Source organism: Carassius auratus, unplaced genomic scaffold, assembly GCF_003368295.1.
Source record: "Carassius auratus strain Wakin unplaced genomic scaffold, ASM336829v1 scaf_tig00216415, whole genome shotgun sequence".
Taxonomy (NCBI): domain Eukaryota; kingdom Metazoa; phylum Chordata; class Actinopteri; order Cypriniformes; family Cyprinidae; genus Carassius; species Carassius auratus.
In genome coordinates, this window is record NW_020528560.1 from 207,841 (window position 1) to 231,074 (window position 23,234).

Here is a 23,234-nt window from a genome sequence, read left to right on the forward strand (position 1 = left end):
GCGAGATTAAGGCTGTGGGAAACACTGAAAGTGTCTCCAACAAGTTAATTCTGAACACCAACTTTGGTTCTGATCATCCATTGTGGTGTTAAAATTTTATAATGTTAACTCTTTTAAAAGTGTTAATTTAACACTACTTAGTGATTGCCATATGTACTCTGCATAATTTAATAGATTTAACTGAATTTACATATTCAATTAAGTTAAAACTACAATAGTTATGGGAGTTTTATTTGCAAAATAAACAAATTGCAATATGTACAGTATTTTGTCCACATACGTCATGTTAAACCTATAAAATATAAACTACATAGCCTAAAATGTAACTGAAATCAATCCAACATAAAAGCATGCAAACTATATAGGTAAAGCTGTTTCATTTTGCCCCAAACATTGAAGAAAATAATGAAAAAGTATTAAACAATTCAAGCATAATGGTTTCACCAAATGGCATTCAAACAGGCATCACCTTCATGGGACATAAACGCATCATTCAGCTAGATCCTTGTTTTTTAACAAAAGAATAACAAAATGTTTTAACAATGCTGATGAACCGAATGTACGAAGGAAACAATAATGTGTTAGATTTCCCATAAAGCATTTCCGCTAATAGTAGTTGTATTGTGATTCAGTAATTTTGCAGTCACTGTGTAGATTTTACAGACTAGTTTACTTTGCCGCAGACTATACAATCATATTTAAGAAGTTTTTAAGATGTTTTTAAGACCCAGAGAAAAAATAATAATAAAAAAAATTCACAGCAATACAAACAGCCATTAACAGTTCATGTTTATTCAACAAAATCAGTAACATCAAAACTGACACATCTCAGTATATTTTTGTAGATTAGAAGCCCTTCTCTCAATTTCTTTATCCAACTTTTCTAACACCTGCAGTATCTTCCCCATCTAGTTGGGAGACAGGCACCAATGGTCAGAATATTAAAAACAAAACAATAATGATTGAATATTGAATTGGTGGGTTTTTGTTAAATGTGGTTCTTTTAATTGTGATGATTTTGGCCCAAAGACTTAAACTACTTAAATCTGTGTGCATTGAATTGAATACATGATTTTCACAATTTGAGTTGAATTAATGAAATAAATGAACTTTTTCCATGACATTCTAATTTGAGATGCACCTAATTAAATCTCAACAAATTAGAATATGGTGACATGCCAATCAGCTAATCAACTCAAAACACCTGCAAAGGTTTCCTGAGTCTTCCTGAGCTGATCTGACAGTTCACTGACACCCTTTATCATTGACACCCATCATAGGATTGTAAGTTACAAACATTCATTGCCAAAGAAGCTGGCTGTTCTGCCTGAGTGCTGTATCCAAGCATGTTAACAGAAAGTTGAGTGGAAGGAAAAAGTGTTGAAGAAAAAATGCACAACCAACCGAGAGTACCGCAGCCTTATGAGGATTGATTGTCAAGCAAACTGGATTCAAGAATTTGAGGGAACTTCACAAGGCTCGGACTGAGGCTGGGTTCAAGGCATCAAGAGCCACCACACTCAGACAATGAATTTGGCTACAGTTGTCGTATTCCTCTTGTTTAGCCACTCCTGAGACACAGACAACGTCAGAGGTATCTTACCTGGACTAAGAAGAAGAAGAACTGGACTGATGCCCAGTGTTCCGAAGTCCTCTTTTCAGATGAGAGCAAGTTGTGTATTTCATTTGGAAACCAAGGTCCTAGAGTCCCAAGTTGCTTGAAGCCCAGTGCTAAGTTTCCACAGTCTGTGATGATTTGGGGTGCCATGTCATCTGCTGGTGTTGGTCGATTATATTTTTGAAAACCAAAGTCACTGCTCCTGTTTACCAATAAATCTTGGAGCACTTCATGCTTCCTTCTGCTGACCAGCTTTTTAAAGATGCTGATTTCATTTTGCAGCAGGATTTAATACCTGCCTACACTGCCAAAAGCACCAAAGGTTGGTTAAATGACCATGGTGTTGGTATGCTTGACTGGCCATCAAAATCACCAGACCTGAACCCCAGAGAGGAGTTATGGTTTATTGTCAAGAGGAAAAGATGAACTGAAAGCCACTGTCAAAAAAACCCGGGCTTCCATACCACCTCAGCAGTGCCACAAACTGATCACCTCCATGCCACATCAAAATGAGGCAGTAATTAAAGAAAAAGGAGCCACTACCCAGTATTGAGTACATGTACAGTAAATTATCATACTTTCCAGAAGTACAACAATTCACTATACATGTTTTTATTGGTTTTATGAAGTATTGTAATTTGTTGAGATTGTGAATTGGTGGGTTTTTGATAAATGTGAGCCGAAAACCATCAAAATTAAAAGAACCAAAGACTTAAACTACTTCAGTCTGTGTGCACTGGATTTAATATGCAAGTTTCATAATTTGAGTTGAATTACTGAAACAAATGAGCTTTTCTACAACATTCTAATTTATTGATATGCACTTGTACAGTATTGTTCAAAATAATAGCAGTACAATGTGACTAACCAGAATAATCAAGGTTTTTCGTATATTTTTTTATTGCTACGTGGCAAACAAGTTACCAGTAGGTTCAGTAGATTCTCAGAAAACAAATGAGACCCAGCATTCATGATATGCACGCTCTTAAGGCTGTGCAATTGGGCAATTAGTTGAATTAGTTGAAAGGGGTGTGTTCAAAAAAATAGCAGTGTGGCATTCAATCACTGAGGTCATCAATTTTGTGAAGAAACAGGTGTGAATCAGGTGGCCCCTATTTAAGGATGAAGCCAACACTTGTTGAACATGCATTTGAAAGCTGAGGAAAATGGGACGTTCAAGACATTGTTCAGAAGAACAGCGTACTTTGATTAAAAAGTTGATTAGAGAGGGGAAAACCTATAAAGAGGTGCAAAAAATGATAGGCTGTTCAGCTAAAATGATCTCCAATGCCTTAAAATGGAGAGCAAAACCAGAGAGACGTGGAAGAAAACGGAAGACAACCATCAAAATGGATAGAAGAATAACCAGAATGGCAAAGGCTCAGCCAATGATCACCTCCAGGATGATCAAAGACAGTCTGGAGTTACCTGTAAGTACTGTGACAGTTAGAAGACGTCTGTGTGAAGCTAATCTATTTTCAAGAATCCCCCGCAAAGTCCCTCTGTTAAAAAAAAGGCATGTGCAGAAGAGGTTACAATTTGCCAAAGAACACATCAACTGGCCTAAAGAGAAATGAAGGAACATTTTGTGGACTGATGAGAGTAAAATTGTTCTTTTTGGGTCCAAGGGCCACAGGCAGTTTGTGAGACGACCCCCAAACTCTGAATTCAAACCACAGTACACAGTGAAGACCGTGAAGCATGGAGCTGCAAGCATCATGATATGGGCATGTTTCTCCTACTATGGTGTTGGGCCTATTTATCGCATACCAGGGATCATGGATCAGTTTGCATATGTTAAAATACTTGAAGAGGTCATGTTGCCCTATGCTGAAGAGGACATGCCCTTGAAATGGTTGTTTCAACAAGACAATGACCCAAAACACACTAGTAAACGGGCAAAGTCTTGGTTCCAAACCAACAAAATTAATGTTATGGAGTGGCCAGCCCAATCTCCAGGCCTTAATCCAATTGAGAACTTGTGGGGTGATATCAAAAATGCTGTTTCTGAAGCAAAACCAAGAAATGTGAATGAATTGTGGAATGTTGTTAAAGAATCATGGAGTGGAATAACAGCTGAGAGGTGCCACAAGTTGGTTGACTCCATGCCACACAGATGTCAAGCAGTTTTAAAAAACTGTGGTCATACAACCAAATATTAGTTTAGTGATTCACAGGATTGCTAAATCCCAGAAAAAAAAAATGTTTGTACAAAATAGTTTTGAGTTTGTACAGTCAAAGGTAGACACTGCTATTTTTTTGAACACACCCCTTTCAACTAATTGCCCTATTGCACAGCCTTAAGAGCGTGCATATCATGAATGCTGGGTCTTGTTTGTTTTCTGACAATCTACTGAACCTACTGGTAACTTGTTTGCCACGTAGCAATAAAAAAATATACTAAAAACCTTGATTATTCTGGTTAGTCACATTGTACTGCTATTATTTTGAACAATACTGTATATATAATATATATACCTCTTAAAGGTGAAAAATAATTTCACATATCAGAAATCTTCATCTATATATTACAGTTCTCTGATTGTAGAATTGCTAGACATGTTCAGGAGCTGATGATTTAGAAGGGGCCTGAAAGTGCATCTCATGCCAAATATGTGAGAACTGGCAACTTCATTATCAGTACATGACCTACAAACTTACTAACTGTTGAACAATCAGTTTTCGATACAACCAAAGTCCCTTTCATGAAAGTCATTTCACTCAGTGGCCATCTTTGAAATGCCTCTCGGGGATGCAAATATAGCTCCTGTCTTTGAATGGGGTAAATTAAATCTGACAATAACTGCCTCAATTTTTGTTTCTTATAGTCCAGTAACGTTAAAAAGATTCACTGTTCAGACTAGACCAGGCAATGCACATGAGTAATCCGAAGCACGCGTCTCTAAACGTGACCGTTTCTATACCAACCAGGGGCCAGTTGTTAAAGTTTAATCTGGATCAGAAGGATCTGAATTTGGAAATCCCATGTTTTGCTAATCATGATCAGGTAACCCATCTTCCTTTTTGTGCCGGTTTTTCAAAGCAAAATAGGATTTGGATTACTCTGAGCCAAATACGCACTTTTTTCAGTTTTAACAGTGACCAAAAAAAGAAAAAATGTGTTGTTTCATATTGACAGCTTTTTGTGGATATATTACATGTTACAAATATTGTACTTGTTGGACGTTAGCATTTCACGTGTCAATAGTTGACCAGTTTTCCTTTTTTATGTTGTTGGTTTTGATGCTTACTCTCTAAATGTTTATGTCCAATTACCCTGAGGTTTTTATCTTTTTCACCTTAGACCTGATGGCGCAGGAAGAAGAGAGTCACACTGTAGATAAGCCTTGCACTTGCCAACCGTGTGGAATAAGTGTCACTACAAAAGGAAGCCTTAAAGTCCACATGCAAATTCACACAAGAGAGAAACCTTGCCCCTGCCAACAGTGTGGTAAAAGTTTCACTCGAAAAAGAAGCCTAGAGAGCCACATGAGAACTCACAGTGGAGAGAAACCCTTTAAATGCCTTCAGTGTGGAAAGAGTTTTACACTTAAGCCAACCCTTTATGCCCACATGAGAATTCACTCTGAAGAGAAGCCTTACACCTGCAAACTGTGTGGAATAAGTTTAATCCGAAAAAGAAACCTTAAATTTCACATGAGAATTCACACTAGAGAGAACTTCTACACCTGCCAAGAATGTGGGAAAAGTTACGTTCAAAAAGGAGGCCTTAAAGTTCACATGGGAACTCACTCTGGAGATAAGCCTTTCACCTGCCAACAGTGTGGAATAAGTGTCACTACAAAAGGAAGCCTTAAAGTCCACATGCAAATTCACACAAGAGAGAAACCTTACCCTTGCCAACAGTGTGGTACAATTGTCATTCAAAAAGCAAGCCTAGAGAGCCACATGAGAACTCACACTGGAGATAAGCCTTACACCTGCCTTCAGTGTGGACAGAGTTTTACATATAGACGGTTTCAATGGCAACAACACAAACGAACGTTACTGCGCATGCGCACGTTTGTGGACCTAACTTAACTTCAGGTAGACTTCCAAATAGAATCAATAACAACAGCCAAGTACCTCTAGAGTAGATATTTTTTGATAACAAACAAAATATGTTTGCTGCGTGGATAAGGCAGACTTAATGAAAATGCAAATTCATTCTTTGCTAGCAGGAGAAGTTTTAAAGCATAGACATAAAGCGCGAGAAATAGAGGTTTCCCCAGTAACAGCTGTAAACAAAGCAGAGCTACGCTCACATGCTGCTTTATCAGGCATATAACATGCAAGTCTTCCTTCAGAAATACAGCGATATATAAAAAAACCTGTGCCTCGTTTTGATATTTAAACATATAACGTTAAATGTAAGGAATTCACTTTTTGAAAATCGATCAGTTTTAAAATTGTGGCACAACCACCTGAGCCCAACTTCAGTTTACTCATCACCTTGACTTTAACTGCGTTTGTAGAAGGCAACGCAGCCAGACCGATATACACAACACAGACCGGAAGTTAACTTAGGGCCAGGTGCGTGCGCCCGATGAAACCGTCTATAAGCCAGCCTTTAATGCCCACATGAGAATTCACTCTATAGAGAAGCCTTACACCTGCAAACTGTGTGGAAAGAGCTTCAGATCTAAAATATCCCTATATAATTACATGAGGGTTCATCTGAGAGAGAACTAACTAACAGCGGTCTAACAATATTCCGTTCCCGACATCCATTCAGAACAGCATATCGGCACTTTATTCTTGTTGATCACGAGTACAGCCTGCACTCGGACTGTTATGCACATGCTGCACACATGCTGTCTGGGCTCACATTTTATTTGCAGGGTCTGTGCACAGCTTGTGCATAACGATGCTTAGGGCAAGCTATAGCAGTGGTAAATATACAGCGCTCAGACAGAACAGGCAGGTTGTCGATGAGTGACTGAGCAGAATAAGGATTGAGCAAAGTGTGGATACGCTGTTTAGATTTTGCTAAACCTATGGTTTTAAATGACAGATGTCATATTTATACAATTTTCTCTGTGACACTTTTCCTACTGTGTTAACAGAAAAATGTCAAATGAATTTAGTATTTCAACAAGATGAATAAAAATATCTAATAGGCTAATAAGTAGTCATCTATCGCAATCACTTGTCTGTGTTAAAAAAGTCAAGAGTCAAATATCACTCCATCTCGGACAAGGGCTCTTATCTAAACTAACTAATTACGGATACCAACTTGGACATGTTATTTATTACTGAGACCTGGCATACACCTGATGATTTCAGCCATCTTAATCTGCTTACACAGAATGGATATCAGTACTTGTCTAAGCCGTGTGTATCTAGTAAAGGGAGTGGCCTTTGGTCATCTGTCGTAACTCCATAACAAACACTCAAATGGATTTTCATTGTACTAATGCTGCATTCACAGCAAACGCGAAAAAAGGGTTCATTTCTGGGAACTTAATTTGCTCACAATATCACCTGGTGGCCAACAAGTGTAAAACAAGCCATCCCAAGTCATCAAAGAGTTAAAGTCAATGAGATAATTAAGAGACTTATTAAATGATGAATATGCACTAGATGATGAACACCTGTCATTATTGTGCATTACAGAGGATCAGATGCTGATGTTTTATTGGTTAAAATGATGCCATCATCATGGAGATCAGTGTTTGCTTCAGTTGGCTCTTGACTTTTGGCTTCTTGTGTTAGATATTACTTTTTATTACTGGTTTTACATGAATAAGTAATTATTAAGCATCAGCCTGTTTATTTCCAAAACATTTTTTTTTCATTTAACATATGTTCAGTTTTTAAATAACCTACTTTGTGGAACTGCCACATGCAAATGAACCGTTGGTTTAACAGTTATAATTAATTAATTTGAAATGTAATGGATATACATTTTTGAAACCTTATCCTGATAAGACGCACAGACATCATGACCCAGCATATAAATCTCAACAACGGTAACAATAAACAAATTGCTTCAAAGTGAAGTGACATTCAGCCAAGTATGGTGACCCATACTCAGAATTTGTGCTCTGCATTTAACCCATCCGAAATGCACACACACAGAGCAGTGAACACACACACACACACACACACACACTGTGAGCACACACCCGGAGCAGTGGGCAGCCATTTATGCTGCGGCGCCCGGGGAGCAGTTGGGGGTTCGATGCCTTGCTCAAGGGCACCTAAGTCATGGTATTGAAGGTGGAGAGAGAGCTGTTCATGCACTACCCCCACCCACAATTCCTGCCGGCCCAAGACTAGAACTCACAACCCTTCGATTGGGAGTCTAACCCTCTAACCATTAGGCCACGACTTCCCCAATATGCTGAAGTGCATGCTGGGTAACACCATAGTAAGAACTCCCATCATTCACTGTAGAATGAATAATTATTGTCACCACGGTTGAAGATCATATGATAAGTGCTCATGTCTAAAATCCTGAATCCTAAATTTTTTCCCCAATATTTAAGCATTACAATAATATTTGTTTAATAGGACTTTTTTGTAGTTCAGTAATAGCTGAAAATCATTTAACAAACCAAAAAGAAACACCTTCATGATGTTCATTTCAATGTCTTAGAAAAACTAAAAAGTCAATTTAACTTGCTATTTCAAACTTTTAATAAAGCAATGTTAATGTTTATTATGTAACATAACTGCAAGTGCTTAAAAGCAAATTTAGAATTATTAAAAGGGTCAAGAGACCAACTAAAGCAGACACTGATCTCCATGATGGTGACATTTCAACCAATAAATCATCCGATCCTCTGTAATTCTCAATAACAGCAGGTGTTTATCACTAATGCACAATCATCATTTAATTAGTCACTTCATTATCTCACTAACTTTAACTATTTTAGGACTCTTTTTAACTTGAGACTCGTTTGTGACTTGGAAGGAATGACTTGGTTCCTCTGATGAAATCAGCTGCTGAGTTCATGGGTGGAACAAAAGTATGGCAGGACTTTTACTTTCTGACCCCTGGACTTTACACCTCTGTCTGTAATATATCTGCTTGTTTTACACTTGTTGGCCACCAGGTGGTATTGTGAGCAAATTAAGTTCCCAGAAATTAACCCTTTTGTGAACCACTTGGCTGAAAATCTTAATGCTTCAAAAGGCTTCATCTTGCTATCACTACACCTGGGCATTCTCTTCCCTCTCCTTGTCCTCCTGTACCAAAGGCCCCAACAGGCACTCAACTGGTTACAGAAGAGGTGCATGTACAGACTTCGCCAGGTGGGTTCGTGGACGACAGGCTCACCCGGAAGGGATGATTGGCCCGTTTCTTCTGAGGAGGATTTTCCTCCTCTCATTTCTCTTGGTCAGCCCATACAGGCAGGAACTCATTGTGAAACGGAAATGGTGAGTTTAAAATCAGATCGCCACCAGAGGTTAAAAATCAGAGTGATTAAAGTGACTTGGGATAAATTCCCTAATGCTGATATTTTTGTCCCTATTATTAATCTTTCCAGAGTCCTCCCAATCTCGGAACAACAGATGATTGAGGATATTAATGTGCACATTCAAAATAATTGTGATTATATTCCCTCCATTCCAAACACCTACTTTTGCGGTAGAAAAGGATGGGATCCATTGGAGGCTTGCCACTGCAAAGTCGATCCTTTTGTACTGGGCCAAGTTTTTAAACTTCAAATTATCTTAAGCCCAATAGTTGTCATAGATAACTTAATAGTGAATCTATTTTAAACATTTACATTAACATCTGACCAGCGTTCGTTACTCTTAAAAGGATTGTCATTCATCCCAACACCATCCGGCTTTAAAACGAGAAAGATAGAATTATTAAATGACTTACAAACATATCATTGTCAACTTCAACTTGAAACATACTTTGAAGGAAAAAAGCTTCAGAAAAAGAGGCTTCCATTTGTGGGACCCTCTGAATGGACATCACCTCTGCTTTCATTACTGAATAACATTAGACTGATTGTTAAAGCCAACTTGTACATGTTTCATCATCTAGATTGGGGGCCAAATACACAAAACAATCTCACTACAGCAGAGAGGAAAGCACTCAAAGAGCTAAGTCAGAATACTGATATAGTGATTAAGGCGTCCAACAAGGATAACGCGCTGGTTATTTTAGACAAGGCCCAGTACCTCTGGGAGGGATATCGACAACTTAGTAACACTGATTATTATCGACCCCTTGACCAACCGATTTATACAGAAATGGCCATAGAGGTTAAGCATATCCAAGAAAAGATTCTAAATCTGAGACAGAAGGAATACCTCCTGGGTGATGGTAACCCCAGACCCAGGAGGTCTTATTTACTTCCGAAGGTCCATAAAAGTCCAGATACCTGGAGTAAACCCCACAAGATTCCCCTTGGACACCCAATTGTATCCGACTGTAATTGTGAGACCTATTTAACAGCCAGGTTTGTGGAACACTTTCTCAGTCCATTATCACAGAAACACGACAGTTATGTTAAAGACACTTATGATTTCCTCGAGAAAATAACCCGATTCCAAATCTCACAGGATGCTTCTCTGTTTACCATTGATATTGACAGCTTCTACACCAACATAGAGACTGGTGTTGATGTGGAGGCTGTCAAGACATGCTTTTAAAAGTATCCAGACCCTAAACGACCTGAGAAATGTATACTTAGATTATTGGAAATTAATGAATTATTAATTAATTAATGAAAAATGACTTTGAATTTGACTCTAAATTTTCTTATCAAAACATAAGGAACGGCAATGGGCAAAACATTTGCCCCATCATATGCTTATATATTTATGGCACAGAGGGAGGAGTCGGCTTTAGCTTCCTATCCTCTTAGGCCTTTCTTGTATTTCCGATTCCTTGATGATATATGGGGTATTTGGACCTACTAGAAAGAGGAACTTTTAAGATTTCATCACATTTGTTCAGAATCATCTTCTTTTTTACATGCTACAAAAACCTTTTTCTCTTCATTATCGTGGCTATTCTAGAACTTTTCTTCGAAAGATCCTTAAGCCCTTTCGCCAACCCAGGCGGCTGAGAGCATTTAGGAGGAATAAGAACCTAAAAGATTTTTTTTCATTTACATCAGATTTTAAATGCCTGAGTGTCGAATTGTATATATGCCATATTTTGTGTCAGATGTAGGAGACAGTATGTGGGACAGACAAAGAACCAATTGTACAATCGCATAGATCAACACACATACAACATCACACACAAAAAAAGAAAAACACAGACATTTGGTGCAACACTTTGACTTTCGATTTTTTTGGCCTTCAGACGTGTTCTTTTTGGTCATTGAATGAATGTCTTAGGGCGGAAAAGTTATGGACGAAACGTCATGACAATGTTTCCAAGAGGCCTTAATTGAGTGACAATTAAAATGCATCTTCTAACAGCTTATGCTCATGTTATCCTCCCAACGCTTTCTCCCTTCCCTTTCCCCAACTAAATGAAAAGTGTTATGTTATAAATTGCTGTTTTGATATTGTTCTCTTCATCTTCTTTAATATTCCACTCAGAACCGTCCGTGCAGCAGTCTCCACAAGACATGGCAAAGAAATCTGCAAGAGTCAAGAAGGCTGAAAAAGGTGGGTTTACTAAATTACTTTTTTTTAAAACTTTTTTTTTTTTTTTTTTTACTTTTAGTAATAGAAACTTGGCTGTAATGTATGTTGTTCCTGCCTTTTCTCGGTATTATTCGGCTTGTCTTGTAGGCTACTAAATAAATAAAAAAGAGTTTACATGATGGCTGTATCTTTAGTTTCGTACCTCTCAGATGTTCCAGTGCCAGAGATTTAAATATAAATGGAAAAATACAGCTGTTTTGTGTTTAGTTGAGTGTCAAGCAGGTGACCTGCCCAGCCCTCGGACATTAGCAAACATCACTCGCTAAAAAGAATACTGACATCAGTTAATAAATTAAAAATGTTATCTGTTATTGAAATTTTATAGTGCTTTCACCTCTGTGGGATCATCCACAGACTTCTGTAGATGAAAAAGCTAAAGAAACCGGTAAGTTTCAGGGTCAACTACATAACTTTGAAGCAGGTGATTATTATTTTTTTTTTTTAAATCTCAGTATTGCTTTTCATGTGCTGTTTATGCTGCTTTGTTTACTTACTATTTAACTCCATAGATAAAAAGTGTTAATATTTTAAAATGTGTTATTCTGCTTAACCATATCTAATTATGAGGTCCTAATTTATGATAGAAGACACCACTCTGCAAACAGCTCTGCAGGAGGCCAAGCAAACTATTGAAGGCCAAAAGACCGAGATTGCCACCTTAGAAGAATGGGTTGACATTCTGAAAGAGGATCGAGATTTCCTCCGAGAGAGACTTAAAGAGGGTAAAACTGATTTGAGGACATTACAGCTTAAAAATTATTGATTGTCATAACACCATTGTCAAACAATTTATATTCTCTTTTTTATATTCACAGCTCTTGCCGTTAGAAGCGAGAAGGGGGTAGATGTGGCCAGTAATATCCCACCTAATGAGCAGGCACCTGGAAAGAGGAAACAGGAGTCAAATATAACCGATTCCTCATCCTCTGATTCCTCATCGGATTCTGAGCCCGATTCCGAGTCCCCAGAGCCCAAGAAGTTAAAGTCAAAGCCCAAAAAGGCCAAGAAAATGAGCAAAACACTAAGAGGTATGCAGTAAGTCATACTTAAATTGATACAGTGGTCAGTCTCTAATTGGGCAGTAGGTAAAAAAATTAATGTAAACACTTTTAACACACTTTTCAATCAATATGTTCTCTAGTCGATTCCACAGTGCACCGTGTGTTGTTATTTTTGACAATTAAAAAACAAATGGCCACTGATCTAGTTCCCCTCCCAACAAATGCCTCGTTTCCACTGAGCGGTATGGTACGGTACGGAACGGTACGCATTTATTTGCGTTTCCACTATCAAAAGTTGTGAATGGTACCAAAATGCCGAACCGCACCGTAGCACTTTTTAGGTACCCTTCCATTGGGGTACCTAGCACAGTGGTACGGTACTAAAAGTTGGAGCTAGACTCACTGCAGGACGTTGATTGGTTGACAGAAAATCGTCACTTGCGCGTTCTACAAGGGGAATGACAACATAAGAAGCGCCATTTTTTTTAAAAATACAGTTTAATATAATACTACTGTTACTGTATCACGAAATGTAATTTTAAGAGTTTTTCAGGCGAGAATGTAGTTGGTAAAGCTCAAATCTGTGGTTTATTTATAAAGATGATTTTTGTTTTCCTGGTTGTGAGATCCATGCGTTCAGCGGGCGCTCGGCACTCATGTTTCCCGGCTGGATGAGCCTTTCCTCGGCTAGTTCTTCTGACATTCGTCGCTGACTCCGATGGTAGTGGTTAAACATGAGATATAATTCGTCTTGTGTAGACCTAACAGGCGATCTTTGCTCTCGTGAATATATACTGAGATTCCTGTCAAATGTTTTGGCTGAGGTCTAAGTTTAGTTTCATATTAACGTTATAGGCTATTTGTACTTGTAATGTTAGACTAGAGCGCTGCATTTGGATATTTGACTGAATTGTTTGCTTTATTTCTTATTGTATAGCTTCTTGTACCTTTTACTTAAACTTTAATATTAGCTATTATTGATCAAACTAAAATTTTACAAAAATAAATATGGTTTCTTGTCATTTTTTTTATTACAAGATTATCTGATGTTTAGTGCAACATTTGTAAAAACGCATATATTGCCTGGAATATGTTTCTTTTTTTCTTTTTTTTAACGAAAAGAGGTAACGTTAGGGTTGTGTTTTAAATTTCGTTTTGTTATAAATCGAAAAATGTATAACGTGCAGTGAATAATAAATATGCGTTGCGCATGAACCACATTGTGTCCCTTCAATGTTTAATTTATTTAAATGAAAACGAAAAGAGGCAGAGTGGTGTTTTATAACATATTTCGTTTTATTGTTGCTTAAAATGTATATACAGAGTAACAGAGATAACCGGAGTAGCAGAGCGAGCTGAGTGACGCTTTTAAGAACGCGCTGTACCATTTGCATGTGGGAGTCGCACATGGCAAGTACAAACTTTCCGTACTTGATACTGAGAAAAGCCTAATGTCGGCACTTGTCTTCTTGTGACAAACATGTCGAGGAGCAAGAACAAAATCTGCTGTATGTCATCCATTGTAGTTTACTATGTTCTTCATCGCGCGAAAATGATGTCGATCGAAACACCACGCCTATCAAGTAAGGGTACTGTTGGCAGTGGAAACGCTAGCCAGATCATGGTTAACAGACCCGAACCGTACCGTACTGTCCCATACCGTACCGTACTGCTCAGTGGAAACGAGGCATAACTGGTTTGGAATTGTTCCTAATATTGACTAATTTGGCAAATACCGGAAGTACACCAAGTCGCCATCACTGCAGTGGTGATTACACCCCTGAAAGTTTATGTATGATTCCTTTGTACCTAAATTTCACAGCTTTTCAGCCCCATTGTTTTTGTGTAAACCAAGTTAGAACAGAGACCTGTCAAAAATGTGTTACAACTGTGACAGTTCTCCTCTATGACAAATTGTTTATTAGCTCCGTTTGTGAATGGAAATGTAATGTTTGCTTATTTTTGTTTGATGATTAAGTAAATGTAAAAACTGTGAACTGTAGTACATCACTATTACTAGGCTGGTCTGATTTAATTGGATTCAACCATTAATGCTTTCTCTTGTTCTACAGTCAAAACACCTGACGTCTCCATCCGCCGCTACAACATGGTGTTGGAAAAGATTAAAAAGGAACGCATCAGCAAAGCCGAAGCATATACAAGGCTTGGGGTTGATCGCAATACTATTGTGTTTCAGGCTCCAATTGCAGAACTTGCAGCAACTAACCCAGATCTGTTCAATACATTGAGGTCATCTTTTAAAAGAAAGGACAGTCTGAAAAGGTTTTTTTTTTTTTTTTTTTTTTATTAATTTTTTATTTGAAAATAGTTTTCAGATATACAGGCACTTAAAATAAAGTTCATGGTGTATGTACTGCATTCCTTCTCAGCTCTTTCCAGCTGTTGATTTAACTGGTTTATACCTTTAAGAATAAAGCAGTGAAGTTAAGAACAAAGAGCAATTTTGGGGTCTGTCCATTTACCTGCAGGCTATGAAGAAATGAACATGCTTGGAAACTTCAGAAAAACTGTTTTCACATTAATTGATATACTGTTCTAGCCCGTATGCATACATTAGGTAATGTGGATTTTTGTACATTCCCTTAAAGGGATACTACACTTTAAAATGAAAATTCTGTCATCATATACTCAACCTCATGTTGTTTCAAACCTGTATGAATTTCTCTCTTCTGCCAACAGAAAGGAAGATATTTAGAAGAATGTCAGTAACCAGACAGTTTCTGCTACCATTGACTTCCAGCGTATATTTATTTTCCTACTATGGAAGTCAATAGTACCAGAAACTGCCTGGTTACTGACATTTTTCTAAATATCTTCCTTTCTGTTGGCAGAAGAGAGAAATTCATACAGGTTTGAAACAACATGAGGGTGAAATTTCATTTAAAATTGGAGTATCCCTTTAATAATTCGAAGAGTAGTCTTACTTGCATGAATTAATGCTTTTTTATGCATGAATTCATGATGATTCATGTACCATAACTGTAGCTTTATCCACAATGGGTGGTAAAGACCAATTTTTTTGTGAACAAAGAAAACATCATGATCATGCCTAATAAATCATAATTCATGATGATGTACTCATCTTAGTTAATGTTTTAATTAAGGTGTTGTTCATCCATGAAGTCATGAATGAAAAACGTTGAACTCGTGATTCATGAGATAGTAATGCATGAATTAATGCATATTTCATGCATGAATTTATACATGAAGTCATGATAATTCATGTACCCTTACCGTAAAGTGTTACCAGTTTATTTATATAGCACATTTCCTGCACAATGGTCATTCAAAGTGCTTTACATTAAAACAAAGTAAAATAATTATGAAGAAAAATAATAACAAAAATAAAAAAAGCAATTTTTAAACTTTTAAAACTATTTTAAAAAATGTACTTATTTAAAATTAATTGAAAAACAGTTAGAAACAGAAAATGATTTTACAATTACAATTACATTTGAAATTTTGTCATTTCAATAACTATGTAATAACTAGGTACTAACTCTGAACCTACTCCATGTAGTTACCTTGTGTTACCAGAACTTTCTTAGATAAATACACTGTAAGTACACTATAAGTACATGTTAGTACACGTACTGTAAAATAAAGTGCAACCGATATGTCTACAAATGTTTTAACCAAACTTAAGCACTGCAGTATTTTGTATGCATGTCCTGCTGTGTCATAATTTCTAATTTTAGGATCTCTTTGTTTTTTTTTTTTGTTTTTTTTTTACACTTTTGTGTAAAGTGTTTCCATTTTCTCATTTTAGTACTATTCTGAAGAAAGTGAGCCTGCTGGGGAAAGACTTGATACAAAGTTAATAGACAATTTTTGCTGAAATCCATTGTGCTGTTGTTGTTAACAGGTATGGTTTATTTGGACAGGTGAGAGAGTGAGAGGAAGCTGTTCAGGAGCACATCAAAACTCCAGAGAAAGAGAGGGAGGAGCACAAGCTTTCTCTTCTTGAGAGAATGCTTAAATACATTCTTCATTAGCCAAGAGAAAGCAGTGGGAAAAAATGGGTACATGGGTACAACAACACACAGACTGTTTGTTGTTGTCTCTGTGTACTGGAAGCTGATGTCACTAAAACAAAATACTTGGCAATAAAGCCCTTTCTGATTCATTACAGTTTTCAGTATCTTTTTTAAATGTCATATTGCCAATGAAACAACCTAATTTCTGTAGTTTATTTTTGTGGTGCAAGTTGTATACATTATTTTTTTTGTGCGTGTAATTTGTTTGTAAATAAGTACTTTCCTGTACATTTTGTATTTTTGTTTTGGATATTCACGTGTAAATAGAAGTACTTGTGTACGTTATTTGTTTAATGCAGCTTATACATTTTTTCTCAAAACATTCTTTTATTATTTCATCCTGTAAAAATGTTTTTACACATTAAAACAAATTGCTCTATAATTAAAAGTACTTTTTACAACCATTTACTACATAGTTTAGGTTTAACATCAGAAAAACAGCATCAGTTTGAGCTCGGCGCTGTCTCCATGTGTTCTGGGGTCTTCAGGAGGTGAATCTCGTGGTGAATGGCCAGCACCTCCTCAGAGACTCAGAGGACAATGTGGTGGACCGTGGAACGAGGCACATGTCCAACACTCTGGAGAGCATCTTTATGATGTACCACTGGCGGACAGAAGAGAAACACCAGGGTCTGGATTGTGGCACTTCTCAGAAGATCCAGCAGCTCTGTTAGGCCCTCGCTGCTCAGCACAAAACCATTAAACACCTGTCCAGCAAATAAACCATGCCTGTTAACAACAACAGCACTGACACAGTCAGCTTTATCCTGCAGTATGTCACAGGTCGGAGCGGACCACAGATGTCGGGAGTCACGCCCCTTCCTAGTTTCCACCTCGAGGAGGTCCCAAGAACACCCCAATGACCAGACACACGAGAGACGGTAAGTAAATTAAAACAAACTCTATTAAATTACTAAAAAAAAAAGGTATGGGGAAGGGGGGAAGGGAGGCTAAAATCCAACTCTCCAATTGGAGAGTAACAGTCTCGAGTCTCTTAGACTCCGTCACGGGAGATCTCAGGTGAGTCCTTCACTCCTCTTTCCTTCTAGCTATGTGAAGACAATCAGCTTATTCACAAGTGCCCCTTAGTTCTGGCTTGCAGGACGACTGTCCAGGGCCCTCTTCTTTCCTGGACGTAACAGATACAAGTGGTAAGTATTGAGAGTTAGAATGCACGATGGATACCTGCTGCTACTCGTGGCTAACTCCGAGGCGGCCCAGCGGGTTGGACTCCCGGTCGTCCAGATGCTGGTGGAGCTGCACAATGGCTGCCGGGATCCGACTTTAGCTTTGGGCATAGGGTAAGTACATCAAAGGTAACTGGGACTTCACTTGGGCATACAGGCGAGTGTACAACACAATATGCTGGCTTTAGCTTTGGGCATAAGGTAAGTAAATCAAAGGTAACTGGGACTTCACTTGGGCATACAGGGAAACAGGAAGTGATGTAACTCACAGACCTTTGAGGAAATAGACGTCAGGCGTTCCTTTTCTAAGGCTTCAACCAACTGCTGATAGAGATGCGGATCGAAAGCTGCTGCTGCGTTGGGCCGAACACGGCCTCCGCTGGTGTCACACACAGGTAAGTTGTTTCACCCGGGGTGTGCTACACTGGGTGGGTCGAACGCTTCCCTCTTCTTTCTTCCAACCGACAGGGCAAGAGGTCAAGACAGGGGCAAACCTTTGAAGAACTCCACAGCAGATAATAATACACGCACAGCTGATTTCCTCCTACAGCAGCCAACTCCTCACCGTTAATCCTTCCCACTATATCCACACTGTTCTTACTTGAAATTGTTTCCCGCCACCGTCACGTGGGGAAGAAGGGTCAGGATGTCGTCGACGGCATATAATTGGAGATGTTTTCTTCGCCCGCCTCAGTACTCACTTCCTTCGCAGGATTTCATCGGGCCTGAAAGGTGGTTGTTGACGACACAAACACAGCACCACACTGCAATTTTCAAGTGTATACACTCACAGCGAAGGACAAAGTCTCACCCACTGCACTCCACACACTCTTGGTGAATTGGCGCTCACATACTATGCCACAAACTCACAAAAAGGCTCACAGATAGTTCACTCTAGATGATAATGCTGCTGTACGATGGTTTAGGGTACTCACACCGTTACTAACACGAGGTCTCTTTTCCCTCTTCTTTCCAGCTCCTGGATACTTCTCCTGCTGTTATGTGACCTGTCGAGAGGGCCTCCTTCGGCGATACTTCCGGTGAGTCTTCCTGTTTTCAACCACTCAGAATTTGTTACAGATGTCCATAGAGCATTTCACAGTTAGGTAGACATCCCAATATACTCAGCCCGGTTTCTGTTTCTGCCAAACCCATGTCTCCGTCTTCGCCCAGCCAACAATATCCTCCTCCTTCTTTCCGCTGCACTCGCCCAAACACTCCAACTCACTCGCCGTATCGGCTAGAATAAAAAACTCCTCCTCTGCAGTTTCTGAGGCCCTCTTTATACTCCTCCTTCTCTTCACACTGCCCAATCCATGATCGCCCCGCTCATCTATCCACCTGCGATCAATGAAACCCTGATTTCCTTTCCCGGAGTTCCCGGAAGTAACCGGTGTTTGAGGATTATGGTCCGGGCGGAACCGATCTCCGTCACTTTTAGTTCCGCCCTTACAAAGTCACTCCGTGACAAGTACAGGGGTCTGCTCTGATTCAGAGAAAGAAGGACAAGAGAAAAAGTTTAGCTCCATGACAACGTAATTAGTAGAGAAATATTGAGATACTTTAGTACACTACTTTTAGTAACTACCAATACCACATTGGGGGAAAACTACTAGTCATATTTTAAAACCTTAGCTAAAGGGACAGTTCACCCAAAAAATGAACATTATAAACCTGGAACAACTTAAAGGTGAGCAGAGCATCATAGAATTGCCATTTTTGGCTGAACTAAGTAGAAGTATTATCTTGCATACTCTAATATACTTAAGGTATTGAGAGTAAAAGTAAAGGCATGTACAGTATTGTTTTGAAAAATAATTTGTCAGGATGGTTTTACTTTAATATTACTTCTGCAATACTGTGTATGTTGCAGTTTACTTCTAAATATGTTCAATGTTATTCAAATTAAAGTTGCCTACTAATACACTGTTGGGTAGTTTAATCTACAACAATGCATCATGTTGTAAAATACCATATTTTTGTAGTGTTGCTGTCTGTGAGAAAAACAAAACGTAGTACTTTATATTTGTATATTTGAGTAAACTTAACTAATGTTCTTCCATAAAGTCCACCTCTGATTAAAGTAACAACATTTATTGTCCGAATATTAAAATCAAACAGAGCACTGTTCACACTATGCACTTTTTTCAGTTTTATTTTCATGCTTAACCTCTTAATTAAAATGGGATGCAAAGGTCTAAATTAAGTGCATTTTACTTCAGTCAAATTATATGCCAGTGTGGTAATAAAAATAATCTTAATGCAAATGGAAAACAAGATTATTCTGAGTGTCTATTACTAAGTACAAATATAATGTAACTCCGCCCTTCATAGACAAAATGCACTTAAAATATTATTATTAATATTATTATATATATCAGAGAGCTGCAAGGGTCCGATTTTGTAAATCCGCACCCGCCCGACCCGCTTAAAATAGAACCGACACCCGACCAGCACCCGAAATCAAATCAGTTCAGCCAATCACATTAGACACACTTTTTTTTCGAATTTTATTGCCAGATCATACAGAAGTTATTTATGGAAAACTCTTTTTAAAAGATATTCATTTTTTGTACATTTTATCTTAATTTTGATCAATGTTTATCAATCAATTGCCCGTATTTAATAAATAAGAAGCAAATATATAGCAGACAATGTAGCTAATAACCTTAGTGTAATTGACAGAATTACTAAAAAATATTTAGCTACCTAAAAGTTAAATATTTTTCGTGTCATGAATGCATGTCTATTTCCCTCATATTAAATATAAAACGCATGTGGAAGGATATTTTTCCAATGTCTGGACTCCTTTATTAATGGAGTATATACACAGATGTTTCAATATATTGGTATTAAATGCATTTTCTGAGAATTTATATTTCACGTTTTTACTGCAAATGTCGAAATACGTGCTCTTTGGTCCATCAATGCTTGAGTCACTGATCACATTAGAATAAAATATCTCATAGTAAAATACCAAATTGACTGATTTATGAATGTATATGCATAGTTCTCATCCGTTGGAAATACAGATAAACGCTTTCATTTGTTATATTTTTGATCCTGAAACAAAACAGAACAACATTTAAAAAAAATTATATATAATTTATATATATATATATATATATATAAAGAAAAAAATCAGCTGTTTGATCTTTTAGGTCTGTTAACTAATGACTCATGCAGCCGTTAGCGGTTGTGATTTTTTTTAAAAATTGGAACTTAGGCCTATTTTTACATTTGCACGTGACCGTTTTGAACCAGTGTTTAGACCCGTGGTTCCCCTGTGTCCGACCCAACCTGCACCCGTATCTGACACAGTTGGATATTTTTCACCCGTTTCAGCCAAATTTGGATACGGATACCCAAACCCGTGCAGGACTCTAATATATATATATATATTTTGCCCATGAGATACCATAAAACGATTAGCTATTACTTCATTAATCTAATGTTCTGCCAGTTTTCACCTGTGATATTATAACACTGAGAAAAATGTAATTTGTATTGAGTCTTAAGTATGCAGACAGCTTTTTAGAAGGAGCTGTTGCCATGGTGAATCGTAATATCGGCGCTCCATTGATAATGGCTTTTTATAGTTGTGGTGCACGCACTTAACCCAGAGTCAGTCAATTTAGAGTTGATTAAACCAGCTCATTTCAGCTGTTCTGTAACCGAATACTTAGGAGTCCTCTCTGTGCAACAAATTTCAACAGGGTACCTTTTGTTAGACAAATGCTTGTAGTCTTTATTACATTTACAAAACACTTCAAACATTACAGGACACTTCTATGGTTGCTTGCTGGGGGACCGAAGATACCTATGTGATGACACCCTTCCCTGATCCTGAACCCAGACCACAAGCTATGCATTGTCCAGTATATGCATCATACCTCTGTGGGTCTCCCAGCCCTTTCTAATTCAGTCACAGCAGATGTGGTCTCTTCATCATCATCCTAGAGTGGAAATATGCATGTTACTTTGTCTGGCAGACAAAGTGAAAGATCTAGATGCATAGAAGCAATTGGTTCTTAAAATGCATCACTAAAAATTGTGACAGACTGTGTGGTTTCAGGAGGATCCAATAATACAATGCGTCCATCAGCAACTGCAAAAAAATGTGCAAATTACTAAAATATGACAGACACTGAATAAAGGCATTAGGAACATGCAAGGAAAAACAGATTACTGTATACAGCATATGCTGTAAAATAGAATATGTATGCATAATGCACAAGTGAAACAATGACTGCATTTGGGAAGCATTTAGCCTTCTTCCTAATGACAAGAGTTAATGAACGTTTTGTCCAAATGTATGACCAAATAATCATAAGTACTAATATGGTATACCTACATTGTGCCAAGTCACTTCAGTTGTTGTGGGAGGAAGCAAAGTCTGACGAAGTGCCCACTGGAATACCATCTACCACAGGGCGACCTTTATTAAGTGATAGAGCCAACTCCTCAGATTGGGTGAGAGGAGGTGGAGGTGGACCCCCGCCAGTTAGACCGGCCTCAGCCTTCTTTCTATCAGCTATATAGGAAGAATACTGTAAAAGAAACTTAAGACATTGATCTTACAACAGTTAAAATAAAATATTACCTTTTTGGAGAATGTTTTTGTGTTTCATTTTGACTTGGGAAAGAGTTATTTTGGCTCCAAAAGGATAACACCTTATAAAACAAGAGGTCTAAATATTTCTAGTCAATATACATTGCACTGTATTCTTAAGAAACTGATGTAGAGAAAAGTAAATGCCTGTTGAGTCATGCCACATGCTCAAAAAGACAATTGTTCAACTTTGCAAATTAAGGCAAGCATATTTAAAATGTAATGATAAAAAAACTTACGCATTTACGCTGTCAGTTATTATTTTGCCAAGCCAATTGTCTTTCCCTCGCATATGCAGCTGTATTGCTTTTTTTCATTATAATGGGCTTGAACTCTTCATAAGCCAACATTAAAACTTCTAACTCCGCCTTGGAGAAGTATGCGGCACGTAACCTTTCACCCTTAGTTTCCATGGTGACTCCTGAATTCGGCGTTCCATTGAAAATGCCTTTATATGTTCGCCGTGCGTGCGCATTAACTCGAGGTTATTAGCAGCTGGTTGATTAAACTAACTCGACACTGGTGTTTTGGAACCGACATACCCTGAGTAAGCAGGTTTTGGGTTAATCAACCCAGAGTTCAGGGTTAATAAGATGGTAAGTTAACCCAGCCTTCTGGAATACACCCCTGAACGCACTTTCCTTCCTATATAAGTGTTCCATGGCTGGGCTGTGTGATGGGAGATAGGTGTTTGTGAGGTGGTTATCTTGGTCCCCAATGCTCTCCTGCTGATTCTTGCTGCTGGAGTGGAGAGTTTGTGGTTGATGTCTGAGTTCCGAAGTTGTTTAATAAATGTGTCTGTGTTTCTACTATTCTTGTCTCCTTGCATCTTTTATTGCATTCTGTTTTTAAAGTATAACACCCACCCACTGATGTGCAGACACAATCTTGGTTTATTAGAATTAAAAGTTATATTTGGTTGAATTAGAAACCGGAACCTCTGCAGTCCAGATGCAAAAAATTAATCAGTAGACCACTCATTAAGATGTTTCTCTACTGTATGTGTTCATCTCCTGACTCACACAATTCCAAGACTGATAGTGGCAGATGTAGAGATTTAATTACTATATTATGTGATATATCTGAGTCACTTAATAAGTCTTCAATAATGACCGTTTATCAAAAAAA

The 23,234-nt window shown here is 38.0% G+C and overlaps 1 protein-coding gene across 1 annotated transcript; it reads left to right on the forward strand.

Moving 5' to 3' along the window:
• Window positions 1–4,927: 4,927 nt before the first annotated feature.
• LOC113098138 (gastrula zinc finger protein XlCGF8.2DB-like) lies at window positions 4,928–12,287 on the forward strand. The gene is made up of 5 exons (XM_026263084.1): window positions 4,928–5,579; window positions 11,141–11,209; window positions 11,574–11,633; window positions 11,854–11,970; window positions 12,064–12,287. The coding sequence occupies exons 1-5, from the start codon at window positions 4,928–4,930 to the stop codon at window positions 12,285–12,287; spliced, it is 1,122 nt and encodes a 373-aa protein (XP_026118869.1).
• The last annotated feature ends 10,947 nt before the right edge of the window (window positions 12,288–23,234 follow it).

What these genes read in the sequence shown, in the direction of transcription:
- LOC113098138 (XM_026263084.1), top strand. Translation starts at nt 4,928, where the DNA reads ATGGCGCAGGAAGAAGAGAGTCACACTGTAGATAAGCCTTGCACTTGC. An exon ending in CTGCCTTCAGTGTGGACAGA is followed by an intron (nt 5,580 to 11,140) that starts GTTTTACATATA and finishes TATTCCACTCAG; the next exon opens with AACCGTCCGTGCAGCAGTCT. An exon ending in CCGAGAGAGACTTAAAGAGG is followed by an intron (nt 11,971 to 12,063) that starts GTAAAACTGATT and finishes TTATATTCACAG; the next exon opens with CTCTTGCCGTTAGAAGCGAG.